This window comes from Serinus canaria, assembly GCF_022539315.1.
Source record: "Serinus canaria isolate serCan28SL12 chromosome 7 unlocalized genomic scaffold, serCan2020 HiC_scaffold_29, whole genome shotgun sequence".
Classification (NCBI taxonomy): Eukaryota; Metazoa; Chordata; class Aves; order Passeriformes; family Fringillidae; genus Serinus; species Serinus canaria.
In genome coordinates, this window is record NW_026108147.1 from 3,667,084 (window position 1) to 3,683,754 (window position 16,671).

The window sequence follows — 16,671 nt, forward strand, 5'->3', positions numbered from 1 at the left end:
CGTAAAAAAAAAAAAAAGAACCCAAACATTTAAACTCTCCCCTTTTCCCTTTTATCCTCAAATAACACAAGCTTTCCACAAGCAGCTGAATATTCAAACAGTGAGAGGCATCAGAAGTGATGGCCATTCTAGAGCCCAGGATGTGCCTGAGGAGATGTGGTAACACAAGATTTAATAATCCTGAAAAAAATACACAAGTTCTGACGTGAGCTGTGGGCTGAATTTTTCCTCCTTGTTCACCATCCAAGTGTGCCCCTTCCTTACCTCAACACCTAATGATGCTCCACATTAACTTGGGGGCTCTGATTTATTTAAATAAAAAAGGGAGTTGAATTCACCAGTGATGCCTCAGCTGCTTCAGCTCCATCCTCACAAGCTCACACTTTAATTTCTCACAATCCCCTTTCCCCTGTGCATTCAGAGCTGAGGCTGGTGCTTGTCCCCTGGTTTTTTAAGATTTTTCTAAGCATTCTGATGTTTATATTCTTGTAATGAATTTTCTCACACTTTCTGTAAATAACTCATTGCTTTGCATTCTTTATGGAGGAGGAGAAATTTGATGGACTGTTGGTTTGTCCAGTGTCACTGGAGAGGTGGCACTGCCACCCTCCAACCCACTGTCACTTTTGGAAATCTATAAATAGAATCAGAAATTTAAAAAAATTCACTTTTCTCCTGGGAAGAGCTGCGTGTCCACATGGTGTTATTCAGTGCCAGGTGCTGAGCTAACAACACTCCTGGGAATGGCAGAACTCTCAACATTCAGCCTGGGGTTGTGATGTGGCACCTACCCTCAGCCGTGCCCGAGATGCCATCGGCTTTGAAGTTGCTTGTGCTTTTCTTCCGGCGGTGCTTCTTTCTGTTGGCGTGGGGGGAAGGAGGGGGGTCCAGCTTGGGGCTGGTGGTGCTGGATATGCTGGGGCTGGAGCACACTGAATCTCCCAGGCCCGTGTCTGCAGCAGAAAAGATCAAAAATGCTGTGAGATTGAAAGGAGGTGATTGTTAGAATCCAAGCTTACAAGCCCCTGGCTGTCGGCAGATCCGCTCCTGAGCTCCTTCAGGAGATTCTCCAAACAATATCCTTTGTTTTTTCCAAAAAAACTCATTCAAGTCCTCTTAGATTAACAGCACTCAGCAGCAATTTTAGGGGCAGGCCAGCTGGAATGCACAAAAACAAAGGGAAAGCACTTTATTGCTTCCAGTTCCTCCCAAGATCTTCCCTAGCCTCAAATTAATTTGTGTAACACTTGGGCATTTTATGAACAGAGATATCCCTGGATCCTCAGGATGTTTCTCTGCTGTCATTAATGTCAGACAGACACCCACTGAAAAGGTGGTGATGGCAATAAGGTAAGTAATGTGCACCTGGTACAGGTAATAATTCTGTGAGAAAGGGTCACTTCCTACCTGCTCCCAAGGAAAATAAATCATCCCACCTTACTCTGTTCAGTTTCCTGCTTTATTAACTCCAACAATTTTAAGAACTTGGGTCCTTCCACGTAGTAAATATTCAAGTAACCTTAATCCAGGATTTCCCCCCAAGGTTGGTAATATGATTTTTGTTTAATTACTGGCTTGGTTTGGATTTTAATTATAAAATTCCACATAAAACCTACACTTAAAGGAAAGTGCTTGCTATTATGGAAAGTGAAGCCATTCCAGAACTTGCTTAAATACCATATTGCACCTTAGTGCAGTATCAGGGCTGCATTTATGTGCCATATCCTTAAAATCTCCCAGACAGATATTCAGCAAACACATTCCCATGATTGTCTTTTGGGGTTAAATACCTGATGATTGGTTTCAGAACAGCAGACACGGGGAAAAAGAATAAAAATCCTTATTATAAAGCTGAAGTGTAATAACAGGAGTGCATTTAACTTAATATGTCAGAAAAATAGCAAACCAAAGATGATGAAAAAAATTGCTTTTGATTCTTTTTGCAGAGTTAAATTCCCACAGAACTGCCTATTTGACAAAAGCCAACTTATTTTGGTTTCTTTTTCCTCCTGATAAAGTTTATTTACTAATTACCCCCTAAGCACAGTTGTGCTCTAAGTTATTAGTGGGGGATAAATTATGTAGCTAATTGCCTGGCAAGAGAGACCAAACCAAACATTAATCTTTATATTAAGGATTTCTGTTCTTTTCCTTACATCCACTAGCTTGAAACCAGTTCCCAAGAATTTAACCCCAAAAGGGAACCATGGGAATGTGTTTACTCTGTAGTGTTGGAGATTTTAAGGATTTGACCCACAACTGGTGCAAGTGGCTCTCCTGGCAGAGTCTCCTGTCTCTCCAGGAGAGGAGGGAGGCAAACCCAGGTGAAAATCCTGGTGGGAATTCTCTCAGCCAAGAGGACAGAGATCCCTTTGGATCCATGGCACGGAGAGAAGGTGCAGAAGAGGGTGCCAGAAACACAAAGGCAGGAGCACAGGTGCACTGGGGTACTGCCAGTGCCAAGGAGGGACCTCCAGCTTGACTCTGGAAGTTTCCAATGGTGATACTTCAAAAGAAGGAGAAAACCCCCAGGTTGTCCAGAGAAACTGTGGCTGCCCCATCCCTGGGAGTGCCCAAAGCCCGGCTGGACAGGGCTTGGAGCAGCCTGGGCTAGTGGAGGTGTCCCTCCCAGAGGTGTTAGAACCAGGTGATGTTTAATGTTCCTTCCAACCCAAAACCTTTCTGGGATTCTATGATTCAAAATGCTTCCCTTCCCTCCACGACACATTCCCAGCTTTCACTTTAGAAACAATCAAACCCATCCGAGTTCCTCCCCTCCTGCCCCCGCAGCATCAACCACCGTGCCCTGCACCCATCCAACGGTGAAAAATCCCCCCAATCCCGAGGCAGCACCACGGAATACATCCTGTTAAAACCCATCAGCCTGGATCCACACACTGGTGGCAGCTCTGTCTAATTTCCAGGCTGTAAATCCCCCCAACAAAACCTGCTGGAGAGCTCTGAAAAATGAGGGACGTACGGGGTTGACGCCTGGCGTCGGTGAGCTGAAGAATTAACCTCCCGTGGTAAATCCTCGTCATCCCCAGCCCCTTCCAGGTAATAACCTGCTGTCCTTGGGTCAAACTGCTCTCAAGTGGGAGCCTGGAGCTCTCCCTCCCCCTCAGGCAGCAAGGGAAGGTTGGTGCCTGATAAAGGGAGCAGAGTTGGTATCGCTGCCCCGGATCCCCGGTTCCCGAGCCCACCCTTTGAAGATGGGAGTTATTTAACATTGCCCTGGTTTAAAATATGAGCAATCAAAAGGCACCGGGCTTCCACGCTGTGCTCTCCCATTTCCCACTCCTTCTCTTGCCTGACAAGGTATTCTTCAAATTGAAAAGAGGGCTCCTGAAAGCTCGGGCTTGGGGAAACTGTAAATGAGTTCAGGCTTCAGCCCGCTGAATGCAATTTCATCCTCCTGACTGAATACAAATAATGCATTTTATTTGGTATCAATTACCACGCCTGAGAACAGACGACCACTGCCGGCACTATTAAATATATATTTAAAAAAAAAAAAAAAAAAAAAAAGGGAAGGGGGGGGGGGGAAAAGGCAAGGATAAAGGCATGGCAAATTAAAAAAGCCAGTGCCTCATTACTCCCCATCTGAAGCAGCTTTGACAGAGGCACTGGAAGCCATAAGCTGCGTTCCACTGGGCTGGGATGGGCTGTTTTCCAGCCATCCCGCACGCTCAATGTCAGCCATTAGTTCTTCCCAATCGGGCATCAATGTTCAACACACACCCGAAAAAATATATAATACTGGTAATAATAATAACAATCTGCAGCCTCTCCGAGCTTCAATACTTGAAGTATGAGTCAAAGCAGCAGTTTCACTTTTCACTCGGGGAGCTGACAAGCATGACTAGAGGGGGAATAAAATAACATTCAGTTCGCATAAATATCAAGCGGGCTGCTTGAGACTGATGGGCCAGGAATGTATTCTTAGCCATCATTCTGGCAGACAGGCCCAAGGACACTCATAACTTATTTTACAATCATTTAGTTTCAGCTCAAGTGGAAAACGTGACAACTTATCTCTGCTGACAAGATGCCATATCGAACCTTACAATTAACTCTCCCCCGATTATCTGCCCAGCCCATCATTAGCTCTGCAGCTCTTGATGGACTGCAGGGGCACAGCTTCCCTTGATGATGGCCATCATTTGCAGGGTGCAGAGCTCCATGACACCACGCCGAGGACAAAACTCTCCCCTTGCCACGGAGCTGGGGTTGTCCTGACCGGCACAGCCTCGTTTTTTTGTGACTGTTTTGAAGTGATGAGCAGCAAAGCCCTGCTGGAAAATGCCTTCTATCCCCAAACAGAGCATCCTCGTGTTTCAGCCCACGCCTGCTGCTGCTGCTGCAGCCTCCAGGAGTGTGCCAGAGATGCCCACGCTGTGTCCCAGCTGCCAGGAGCCTTCCTCATGCCCTCCATCCCTCCCCAGTGCCATCATTAACTCCTTCAGCTGGAAGGGAGAGCTGACACAGCCACTTGGCTTGGAAAGGACCTTACAGCCCAACTCCTGCCATGGGACACCTTGCCCTGTCCCAGGCTGCTCCAAGCCCTGCCCAGCCTGGCCTTGGACACTTCCAGGCTCGTGGCAGCCCTGTGTAAGTACGTGCAGTACCTCACTCCACGCCCAAAAGCGACAAGTGACCCTTGGTGACCAAACACCCCCTGAGTTATGCAGAGATGGGACATAAAAACCCCACCTCTCTGCTCTTCACAGGGTGATTTTTCTCTGCAGGTGCAGGACACATGGATTAAGACAGAGACTGTTCTGCTTGTCCAAGTCCAACCCTCATTTGTGAGAATTTACCAAACAAAACAAAAAAAGCCAATGCAGCTTTTACTCCACAAGGCAAGGGCCATGTCTGCCTCTCTCCAAGATCCATTTTGCAATTATGGTCATGAGAGAAGTTCCTTTCAAGGATGACAAACTGTTGTAGAAGAAAGGAGGGGTGGAACAGAAGAAACACTTTGTCTACAACTACAACCCAGAGTCAAGAGACAGAACATGAAATGAAAACCAATCCTCAGAAGAGTCTCAAGAGCTGTGCTGTTGTACTGGGCTTCATTTGCTGCTTGACACAATTTCATATCCTCTCCCAGTGTTACACATATTTTGTAAAAGGTAACAATTCCCACTTCCTATCTTTTCTATTATTTTGCTATTTGGAAGCTGCATGTGCTTGACAAATGGATCTCAAAGACAACTCCATTTGTGTCCCCTAAGGACTTTGTGAGTGTCCTCCTGGATTTGGAAAGGGTGGAAAATTAACAGAATCATCACTGAATCACAGGACTGGAAGTGACTCAACAGATCATCCCATCCCACCCCTGCCATGGGCAGGGATAATTCCCACTGTCCCAGGGTGCTCCAAGCCCTGTCCAGCCTGGCCTTGGGCACTTCCAGGATCCAGGGGCAGCCACAGCTGCTCTGGGCACTGCCAGGGCCTGCCCACTCTCCCAGGGAACAATTCCCAATTCCCAATATCCCATCCATCCCTGCCCTCTGGCAGTGGGAGCCATTCCCTGTGTCCTGTCCCTCCATCCCTTGTCCCCAGTCCCTCTCCAGCTCTCCTGGAGCCCCTTCAGGCCCTGCCAGGGGCTCTGAACTCTGCCTGGAGCCTTCTCCTCACCAGATGAACACCCCAAACTCTGAGCTGTCTGAAACTCAATCCAAACCCAGACTGTGCTTCCTGGTGCCCCTAGAACAGAAAAACAACTTCCTTGCATCCCAAATTCCCAAGGCCCCTCCCCAAACCCGTCCGAGACACGACTCCTTCAGCACCTGCAGCAGAGGCGCAGGAGATGCCAGCACAGGAACCAAGGAGGCCAAGGAAATGAGGGACAATAAGCCAGGATGAGCAGCCCAGGCCAGGGTAAAGGAGTTGGGGGTGGGAAAAGCAGGAAAAGAGGCAACGTGTGAGGGACGGGAATAGCACAGCACAAAGGCTGGGACACAAAAGTCCAAGAGCGGAGCTTCGTCGTTGGCCCTCGGCTCCTATTCTCTGTGTCACACACACACCCCTCTCTCCTGTGGAACCATCTGCAGCAGAACCAAGCATATTCTGACCCCTTCTATCTCCGTGCCTTTTGATTTATTTCATATTTTTGTCAAATCACCTATTTACAAAAACTTGAAACAAACTCAACAGGTGACGCTATTCTCCGCAGACCAAAGTCCAGCTTGATCTGGTTTACATTTTTCTTGCATCTTCTTGTTAAAATTTTCCAACAGGCTTTCAAAGTGAAATTAGACTTTTTTGTCAAGCCCAGCTCCCCAACACGGCCTTATTCTCAAGTGGCTGGAGATTGATTAATTTGGGTTTTTGATTTGCCGAAGTGACAAGGAGTCAGACATTACAAAAGCGGGAGCGGTGAATGGGATCAATTAAAGAGCAGAAGCAGCAACACAATTAATAGCACCGGGTTCAGGAGCAGAGAGAAAGCACTGATGACGAAAACAACAGCAACAGCTCTGCCTGCAGCAGGAATCTTTGCTGAGACCCAAGGAAGGCTGAATCCAAAGAGGGTGTTTCAGAACTTGCACTGTGCCATTAGTGCTGAAATGAAATAAGGCAAAGATGTCGGTAGCTGGTGGACTGAATAATAAAAAAATAGCTGGACACTTTCATCTTCCACACATGTGTTTTAAATAAAGGTGAGAAAAGCAATCCTTTTATTTAAACGGGGGAAGCAAGGGACTATAACTATCTGTAGTTTGTATTTCAGACCCATTTCCCTGAGCTGAGATTTTTCTGGCTGTGAAATCCACTGCTCTCCAGCTTCCCTTTACAGCTATTACCATAAATGTTCTATCAAGTTCTTTATCTTCCTCCTCTGCCTCAGAATGAAGTGAAAGGGATGCTGCAATCTCACCGGGCAGATGTACAGGACTGACATTAAAATCCTGTCAGAACTGCAGCTTGGCACAAGTCCCTGGATGGAATCAACACTTGGGAGTGGGGGAGAAGGGGTGGCACGAGATTGCAGCCTCCAGGATGAAAAAGAAAAGGCAAATATTTGTCAGGTACAGAGAGCTCACACCTTTGGAGGAACTAGGTGCATCTGGTCATTGCTGAGCTGAGCTCAGCTCAGGCACTGAAGCTATGGAGGGCTTAAATGAAGCTGCTGCACTGAAGGGCATTAAAGGAGGCTCTGGATGGACATCAAAGAGCCTTGGGAACCTTCCCTTTCCACAGCGTCTCCCATTTCTGCAGCCTTGTGCCCAGAGCCTGCAAATCTCAAAACTGTTCTTCATCATCCTCAAGAAGCCCCACTGAACAACTCCTTTCCTCTAAGAGCAATCTCAATTAAACCAGGAAAACAAAGCTTCCTTCTAGGCAGCAGAAGAGGGACCTGCCTGCTTTTGGAGGGTCTGGTTGTGTGGCAGCACCTCCAGACCCCAGGGCAGGAGCACCCCTTCCACTCTGTGCCGAGGGAGGGACAGCATCCACAGCCTTGGGAGAGACAATCAGCCTCAAGATGCTCAGGGACAGGTACTGGAAAGCTTCAGTAATTTTGGAAAGACCCTCATTACCATCTCCCTTCCCTCAAGGGAAGACACGTCACCTCTAGCTCATTCCCTAGCAATGCACAATGTTGGGCCAGCATAAAGGAAGCATGAGAGCAGGAATGCAACAATAGAGCTTAAAAAAAACCCCACAAAAGTACATTTTCCCTCCTAAGGAGCAACACATTACAGTGCTGGCAAAACAGCATCCTGCTCCCTGGAACTTGAAGGATGGCTAGGAAGAAAAGAAGCTCCCTTTCAAAGGAAGCTCCTCGTTTCCAGGAGGAATTCACCAGCTCCCACAAGGAGAGCACACAACTATTCCTGCACAATTCTCTCCTGTGCTGCCAGGATGGTGACAAGCAAAGCAAAGACTGCATTTTAGAGGACCTGCAACCTGAGAATGTGAGCTGGGGATGAGATCCTAATCTTCCTCCACACATCTTGCCTGCAGCAGGTTCAGGGCAGGGGCAGGGATGATGCAAACCCCTCCCTGAGCGAGCAGGGTTTGTTAATTTATCTCATTCCCCATCACACAGACACATCCCTGCACTGCCCTCCTCTGCTCTGGATGCCCTGTGGAAAGATCAAGCCTGACAAGTTGTTTGAACACACAAGGACAACAAACCAGGAGAGAGAAGCCAGCCTGGGATGCTGCAGGATGCCACCACATCCCAAGGCAAAGTGACTTGGTGGCTCCTGCTGAACAGACCTGCAGTGGAACATCCCTAATTCTTCTGGCAGAAGGTTTTCACTGGGCAGCAGCAGCCCTGAGAGCCCTGTGTGGTGTCACCCTGAATTGCTGCCAAGTGGGTGCACAAGGCTGGGGGTGTCACTGCTTCCCCTGGCCATCAGCTGGGACGTGGAACAGAGAGGGGGAAACAGCAGGGAAGGCAGAAATTCTGGGGGTTCACTGCAGGTAACTTCCTCTTTTCAGGGAGTTTTCACGAGGGAGAAAGGAGATGGGTGGTCCTTTTGAAGACACACCTCCTGGTTCAATTCCAGCTCATGTCTTGGTCTGTCTGGGCCAGTCTGGATGGGGCTTGGAGCAGCCTGTCCAAGTGGGAAGTTGGACAGGAGGGTGTTGGAGCCCTTCCAACCCAAACCATTCTGTGATCCTGTGATTCATGCTGGTTTCTATCTCCCCTTTCTGAAGCCAGGCACCTCAAGAACAGCTGCCAACTGCAGCACCCAGGGTGTGGCAAACCCACCAGGACCACCCCCAGGAATGGTGATGGGGACCAAACCTTGGAGCACACTAAAAGAACACATCTTGGGTGAACAAGCTCCATCGTGGTCAGGTACATACAAATGCTATTTTAGATCAAAATGAGATGCATAATAAATTCACCCTAATTACACAGAGGGGGGCAGAGCTCCACCCTGAGCTAACCATCAGCGCTGTCTTCACACTGCTTAAAAAAAAAAAATCCTCATTTAACAACATTCTGCTTTGAAACAGAGCCTGCAGGTCAGCAGGCACTTGGAAAATAATGAATCCATGGCTTACTGAATCACTTCCTACTAAAATATTTACCTTGTGTTTCAAGATAGGCAAAGTAAGACAGAGAGGAAGAACTGACTCTCTTCAAAGGCTGCTCAGAGGCAGAAAGATGTCTCGTCTCTACTCCTGTACTTTAACCTTCCGTCTGTATAACCTGTGGATAACTCCAAGCTTCAAACCCACTCTCTGGTAATTGAGAAGAGGTTAGGAAACTCTCCACTGTCAGTCCACGAGACTTCAGTGACAAGCCCTAATATCAGTGTTTTGGAGGAGGGGGGGAAAAAAAATCAAGAGACTTTCACTATTAACATTTTCCAATTAAAGCTGAATAATTGCTGTAGAGCAAATTGGCTGTTAATTGCATCATGCTAGGCAGGAAAAAGCTAAGGCTTTCCTGGTAATGTATGCCATGAGCAGCACTGTCAGAAAGGAAGAGAAATAATGGCAGCAACACCAAGCCTGCTCTTAATCAAAGGCAAAATCAAACATTTTCCTATCGCAGACACCCAGAGCTGAAAAGCAAAGCTCTTAAAACACAAAGCTCTGTCTTTCACAGGTGTCAGGTGGCCTGACTGCCATCCACAAACTTTTCTTTTTTAATTTCCAGTTTTAATCAAGGCCATTTTGTAGCTCTGGGATAAACAAGTGGGGGCCCTTGCTCAGAGAAGCCCCCGGTGCAATGGATACTGCTCAGGGCCCGGCTGCATGAAGGGATGAGATCAACTGTGACAAATGAGGGCACTTGAAAGGGGAAGCTCTCCCACCTGCAGGAAGGGAAGCTCTGAGCTCCAGCTGGCCCCCAACAATCCCCAGGTTGTGGCCAGGGCCCTGCACAGAGGCTTCTTTCACTCCCTGAGCAGCAAGCGCTGTGAGGTGGCTTTGAAGGGTTGGGTTCCATAGGTAAGGAACAGACAACATCCCTAAAAACCCAAACTTTGTTGGGTTCCATAGGTAAGGAATGCACAACATCCCTAAAAACCCAAGCTTTGAAGGGTTGGGTTCCATAGGTAAGGAACAGACAACATCCCTAAAAACCCCAGCTTTGAATGGTTGGGTTCCATAGGTAAGGAATACACAACATCCCTAAAAACCCAAGATTTGAAGTGTTTGATTCCATAGGTAAGGAATAAACAACATCCCTAAAAAAACCAAGCTTTGAAGGGTTGGGTTCCATAGGTAAGGAACAGACAACATCCCTAAAAAACCCAAGCTTTGTTGTGTTTCTTGCAGACCCTTCCTCCAGACCCTACAAAACAAAGCACTGCACTCCTGGCTGCACATTGAACAGAATGTAACATTAAATATTAAACATTAAACATTAAACAAGGATGGAACTGTTAGAAGCACACTGGAACTTCTCAAGTGTGGATGTGCAAAGAAGAAATCCTCAAATCAGGAATTGCTCCTATGGGAGCTACACCTGAGCATTTTGCTTTCTCAACTTTGCATTTAAACCTTCACAAAATTCAAAATAAATTTAGAATTTACATTATTAGATAAACTTAGCTTGTTTACACTAAGATAAAAAGATTAAGGAGAAATAAAAGCTCCCTGATTTGGGAAGCTTATTTATTTCCCTCAAGTCTTCCTTATATAGTCCCTAAATACAGAATTCAGTGGGCTTATGAAATTTGTGAGGCACACTGCTTGAATCAAAGAGTTTCTAAAATGTCACATTCTGCTCTTGCAGCATTATGTCTTTGCTCTATGTTTACTTGAGAGTGTGTCTCTGGATTTATAATGCTCTCTGCAAACGTGATTTTATTTTCAAAGCCCATAACCTCCTGCAGGATATTGTGTGAATCCAGCTCATGTATTTAATTCCCTGCAATTACTGCAAGCATTTCAGATTAAAGCAGCCTTAAACTACAAATAAAAACCTTTAAAACTTACACTCTTCTAAATCCAAATGAGATAACAGGACAGCCTCCCTGATGAAGAATTCCCTTGTGCAGAGGTGTGACCATCTCCAGTATTATACCTGACATTAAAATGTTTTTATGCAATGATCCAAAAGAATGGTTCTAACATAAAACCAGAATTTTGCAGACTTTAAGGGCTGTATCTGACAAATGTCTGAGCTACACAGAACCATGCTGGGTATCCAGCTGCCTCCTGCAGGAGCCCTGACTTTTGGAAAGTGTTTCTTGGACAGCTTGAAGAGCTGATGAAGACAACATTCCCTCTCCTCACTATTCTGTCAGCTGAAGCCTAAACTCCAGGAATAAAAGTAAAGTGCTTTGTCTTGAGGGCTTTTCCCTCTTTTTTTCTCCTGAGTGGGGATAACAGAGAAGGTGTGACAACCAAGCCCAGCTACAGGCAGAAAAAGCCCTGATTTACTGAGCACTGCCAGACAATCAAATCAGATTAATCAACATCAGTAACCAGGAATAAATCACCTTTTCCCCCTGATATAAAGAACGTGCTACTTGCATTTTACTTCAGTGTAAATCCTAAGCCAAACTAAATGCAAAACCTGTATTTAAACATCCATAAATAAATGCTGGGAAAGCCCAGAGCTTTTACAGTTCAGCCAAGAAGTTAATTCAGTCCCATGAACAATTCACTGACAGACATTTGGCACTCCAGGCTGTGAGCAACATTAAGATCAGCATCAGGCTGCCAATGTCAAATTACCTGAGGATGCAAACTCCTGTTTCTTGGAATCAAGAGCAGGATTTAATTGCTGAATGCAACAATTCTTTGTGTTTTAATTGGGGGGAGAGCAGAAAGAAGAAGCTCTTTAACAAGAAAAGCAGATGGAGAACTGCAAAAACGCAGCTCAGGATTCAAGCAGCAGCACTGGATAAACAGAGGAGCAGCTGAAACTCAGCCAATGTCCCCCCTAAACCAACATCATGGCAGAGTTCAGACCTCAGAGGGCTCTTGGTGCCCCCAGAGACACAAAGAGCTGCTGTCAGACCTTTGATGTCCCTTCTCTGCTGGACACCAGGCCCAGATGGCAGCAGCTCATCTCCAGCTTGGTGTCACTGAGCTGCCACCCAGGGCCTGGATGGGCAGCAAGGAGAAAGGCACAGACCCACAGCATGACTGAGGTTGGAAAAGCCCTCTGAGACCCTGGGGTCCAGCCCCTAACCCAGCACATTTCCTAAGTGACCCCAGGGATTCCCACTGAGCTGAGATTGGCCATGGTCTGCAGAGCAGGAGGGGTAAGCACTGGCTCCTGCTGCTTCCAGAGGCTGCCACAGTCCCAAAAAACCCAGGCAGACAGCACCAGCAGGATTATTGCTCCAAACCCCTTTCCAACCCCTTTCCAGAGCCCTTCGCCAAACACTTCAAACCCCTTTCACCCTTTCCAAACCCTTTTGGCCAACCCTTTTCCGAGCTTTTTACAAACCCCGTTCCAAACCCTGCCAACCCCTTGCCAAACCGTTCCCAACCCTTCCAAATTCACGGGCAACCACCCGTGGCCAACCCTCTTCCAAAAAGCCCTTTGCAAACCCAGTTGCAAACCCCTTGGGCACCCCTTTCAAACCCTTTCCCAAATCCCGTGTCCCAACCCGGTGCCAACCCAGGGCAAACCCCGGGCCAACCCCGGGCCAACCCCGGGGCAAACCCATTGGCAGCCTCAGGTCCATACCCCCTTTCCAAACCCTTTCAAACCCACGTTGACCCACCCTTTCTCAATTCCAAAACCAATTTCCAAACCCACGTTCCCAACCCTGTCCAATCCCTTTCCCAACAACTTTCCAACCCTTCCAAACCCCTTTGCAAAACCCCCATTGCCAATCCCTTCAACCCTTTCAACCCCTTCCACCCCCTTTCCAAAACCCCATGTTGCCAATCCCTTTACAAACCCTTTCCAATCCCGTTCCAACCACCGTTCCAACCCCTTTCCAACCCCCTTTAAAACCTTTTCCAAACCCTTCCCAATCCGGCTTTCCAACCCCTTTCCAAACCCTTTCCAATCCCTTTCAACCCCGTCCAACCCGTTCCAACCCCCTTTCCAACCCCCTTTCCAAACCCCATTGTTCCAGACCCGTTTCCAGAATCCCTTTTCCCAAACCCCTTCCAACCCCCTTTCCAACCCTTTCCAAACCCCTTTGCAACCCCTTTCCAGAGCCCTTTTCAACCCCTTTCCAAACCCTTTCCACCACTTTTCCATAACGTGCCCGGGACACCCCCGGTAGCAACCCGGCGGGCCGGAGCTGGACAAAAAACCGGGCAAACCCCCAGGGCCAAACCCCGGGGCAACCCCCCGGGACAAGCACCCCGGACCTAGCCCGGGACAAAACCCGTGGGGCCAAAACACGTGCAGAGAAGGGCCGCACGGGTTCGGGGCCAACAGCCTGGCCTAAGACGCCACCGGTTGCCAATGGCCCCCCGGGCAACCCCGGGAGGCCAGAGATAAGAAGCGGGGACAACCCCTGGCCCAACCTCCCCCTGCCATACTCCCTTTCCAAACCCCCGGTCCGCCAACCCGGGCCAAAACACTTCCAACCTTTCAACCCCTTTTCTCGCCAAACCCTTTCAATACCCCTTCAAACCACCTTTCCAACCCCTTTTACAGAGCCTGCTTTTCACACTGCCCCCCTGACCTTACATTACTTTGGGGAACCACAGGCTGCAAATCCCCATCTTCCCCTGCCTGAATTCAAACCACTTTGAAACCTCCAGTCCTGCAGGATCAGCAAATCCAAAAAAATTTACCAGTTTTCCTAGGACACTGCTACACAGAGATTTTTTAATATTTCTGGTTGACTGGGCTATTTCAGGGGAGAGCCTGCCAAGAATGCCAGGTAAATTTAAATAAGTTTCTCAGCACACAGCCTCATGCTGAAAGGGGATGGCTTTGCATAAATTGCTAGAAAATGGTGCTTTATAACCCAAGTTTCCTCGAGGTAAGGCAATAATAAGTTGTTGCTAGCAGAGTTCACCCTGCTGAAGTGCAATAGTTTCCCTCTGGAAGTATTTTGCCAAAAGCAATTTGTGGATCACAAAAAGGGATGTAAAGGAAAAGAATGTTCCCTTTCCTGTCCTGTGTAAAATAATGTAAACTATGTGCACATATTATAGATAGTGAATTTTATTATATTAAGTAGTAAGAACTACAGGAAATCCCAGAGTAGCTCTAAAGCAGCTGAAAAAAAGGAGAAAATAAATCTATATTTGCTTTTCAATAACAATTTCCATATTTAAAAAGGAGGAAAAAGCTCTTCTGACCTAAACCATCTGTATACAGCGACCAAAAACAATTCCAAAACTCTGCAAATCTATTTGAAATGATATAATTGATCCTGGCCAAGAAGTAGCCTATGGAATTCCAACAGCTCTAAATGGTGTTTTCTGATGTCAGGCTGAACCATTTCCTCTCCCAAGGCAGAGCAGGAGGTTCCATCATTTAATCATTCCCAGCACTTAGGATCAGACAAGGAAGGCAAGTTGCAAGGTCTGCATTAATATCAACACTCCAGCGACCTCTCACACCCCATGGCACAGTGAGAACTCAATTTTACATTAATAACCCCTAAGACCAAACTGTTAGAAACTCAGAAGCCAGCAGGTATTACAACTTCCATAAATTACAGCCCAGCTCCAATGGCCCGTGCCAGCAATTGTACAGTGATAAAGCCTAAGTGGATGATATTTAAACAGATATTTGATTTACTGCAGGATTTTACATCATGCTGGAATTCAAATGACAATTTACAAGTGCAGAGACCAGAAATCCCTGTCCCATGCCAAGTGGTGTTTGCAGTGCTCTGACAGAAGAGCTGAATACTGGATCCTTCCCTCTGATGGTCTCAGAAGCCAAAGGATAAAACAGGACCTTGAAAAAGAGAGTGAACCAGGCTGCTGTTCATCCCCAGGTAGGAAATGGCACCCTTGGTCTCCTCAGAGTGATGGCTCACAAATCTCATCTCTGCAAGGCACCAAAAATATTCTGCTGGCAAACTGGGGGGTCTGTCTGTCTGTCTGTCTGTCAGGTTCTTCAGAGATGCACAAACTGTGAAGACTGGAGAGCAGACAGAGCCAGCTCTTCAGGGACATCAGCATCTCTAAAATCATGGAATTGGAAACGCCCTCCAAGACCACTGAGTCCAACCTGTCACTGTCCCCAGAGCTCTGAGTGCCACGTCCAGGCGTTCCCTGGACACCTCCAGGGATGGATGGGCACTCCAAACCTCCCTGGGCAGCTCATTCCAATCCCTGAGCACCCTTTCCATGCGGAAATTCCTGCTGATGTCCAAGCTGAGCCCAGCCTGAGGCTGTTCCCTCTCCTCCTGTCCCTGTTCCCTGGAGCACAGCCTGACCTCCCTGGCTCTCCCCTCCTGGCAGGAAAATTTCCTCACTGGCCCAGGGTGCCCAGGGAAAGGGTGGAACTTCCATCATCCCTGGAATTGTCCAAAAATATTTGGATTTGGCACTTAGGAACAGGGATTAGTGGTGGGCTTGGCAGTGCTGGGGTAAGGGTTGGACTTGGTGATATTTGAGGGCTTTTGTAGCTGTAAAAATGTTGTGATTTTATGAAAATGACAGCTGGATTTACAGAGGAGGAATTGGGGGATGCACAATCCAGAGCAGAATTTTAACCCCCAAATGGCTCCCCTGAGACCAGAAACCCTCCTGCTCCCCAGCAATGAGCAACTACAGATAATTCTGGGTGATAAAAGAAAAAAAAAAACCAAAACAAAACATCAAGGAGGAGATTCATCAGAGGAAAAAACATCTCAGGCTTCCAGTGGGATCCAGGAAAAGCTCTGGGCCAATAGCTGGAGCAGCAGTAATTGTTCCAAATCTATCAATAAAGCTGAGCTGCTCCTTCATTGACTGCAAACACCAATTTCTTTCATGGGGGATTATAAGTTGATGTTCATGGTCTCTCTACCACCATTAGGGTGATAAACAGTGGAAACTACATCAGGATCTGACACACAGATCAATTCTGGGTCCATAAAGAATCCACACAAGAGGTTCCTGGACAGGGATTTACTGCCCCCAGTTTTTATTCTCTCTTGCTGCTAAAATTACTTCTGTCAAGCACTTACAAGAGCACGGAGGAGAAGGGGGAGGAAACAAAAAAAAATAAAATAAAAAAGAGGAAAAAAGGCAAAAAAGAATTAATTTTTCCTGTGCTGCCGGAACAGCCTTTTGAAATTTGGGGAGTTTTTAAGGCAAATGTGTTCCTGCATTGGAAATGATGCTGAACAGCAGGTGGGACTGAGCTAAATAGTGAGCCAGCAGCACGAGCTGCTCACCATCCAGCACGCAGCAATTTGAAACACCAAACTAAGCTGTCGAGATTTTCTCCCAGGGCAGGCACAGGCTTCATGTTACCAGCACCAAATTATATTAGACATTTAATTTTAAACCTCAGGTACTTAAATGTAAAACCTTACAACAGTAATAGTCATAAAGCAGTGGGGCATTCCATTTCAGAGAATGGATTTTTCTATTTTTTCCCCTTTAATTTAACCAGCACCTCCTGTTTTGTGGCTCTGCCCACTACAAAGTAATTTATCTAATTAGGAGATGTTCACAGCTGCTTGAAAGACAGAAGCCCCAGGAAACCAAAGGTCTGGTTTGGAAGACTTTGAAAAGTTCTCTGGAGCCACACAAAGTATTAATTTAATGTGAAAAAAAGGTGCAGAGAAAAATTGAATCCCAATATGTTATTTTGTCTAC

General features: G+C 46.9%; 1 protein-coding gene across 7 annotated transcripts in view; it reads right to left on the minus strand.

The window, feature by feature from the left end:
• Window positions 1-16,671, minus strand: part of AGAP1 (ArfGAP with GTPase domain, ankyrin repeat and PH domain 1) — a 323,709-nt gene that overhangs the window by 75,664 nt on the left and 231,374 nt on the right. For all 7 annotated transcript variants that reach the window (XM_050987588.1, XM_030231113.2, XM_050987587.1 and 4 more), the window contains one exon: window positions 792-953. In XM_050987588.1, coding sequence (XP_050843545.1) covers window positions 792-953 — 162 coding nt within the window. The remainder of the gene's footprint in view (window positions 1-791; window positions 954-16,671) is intronic.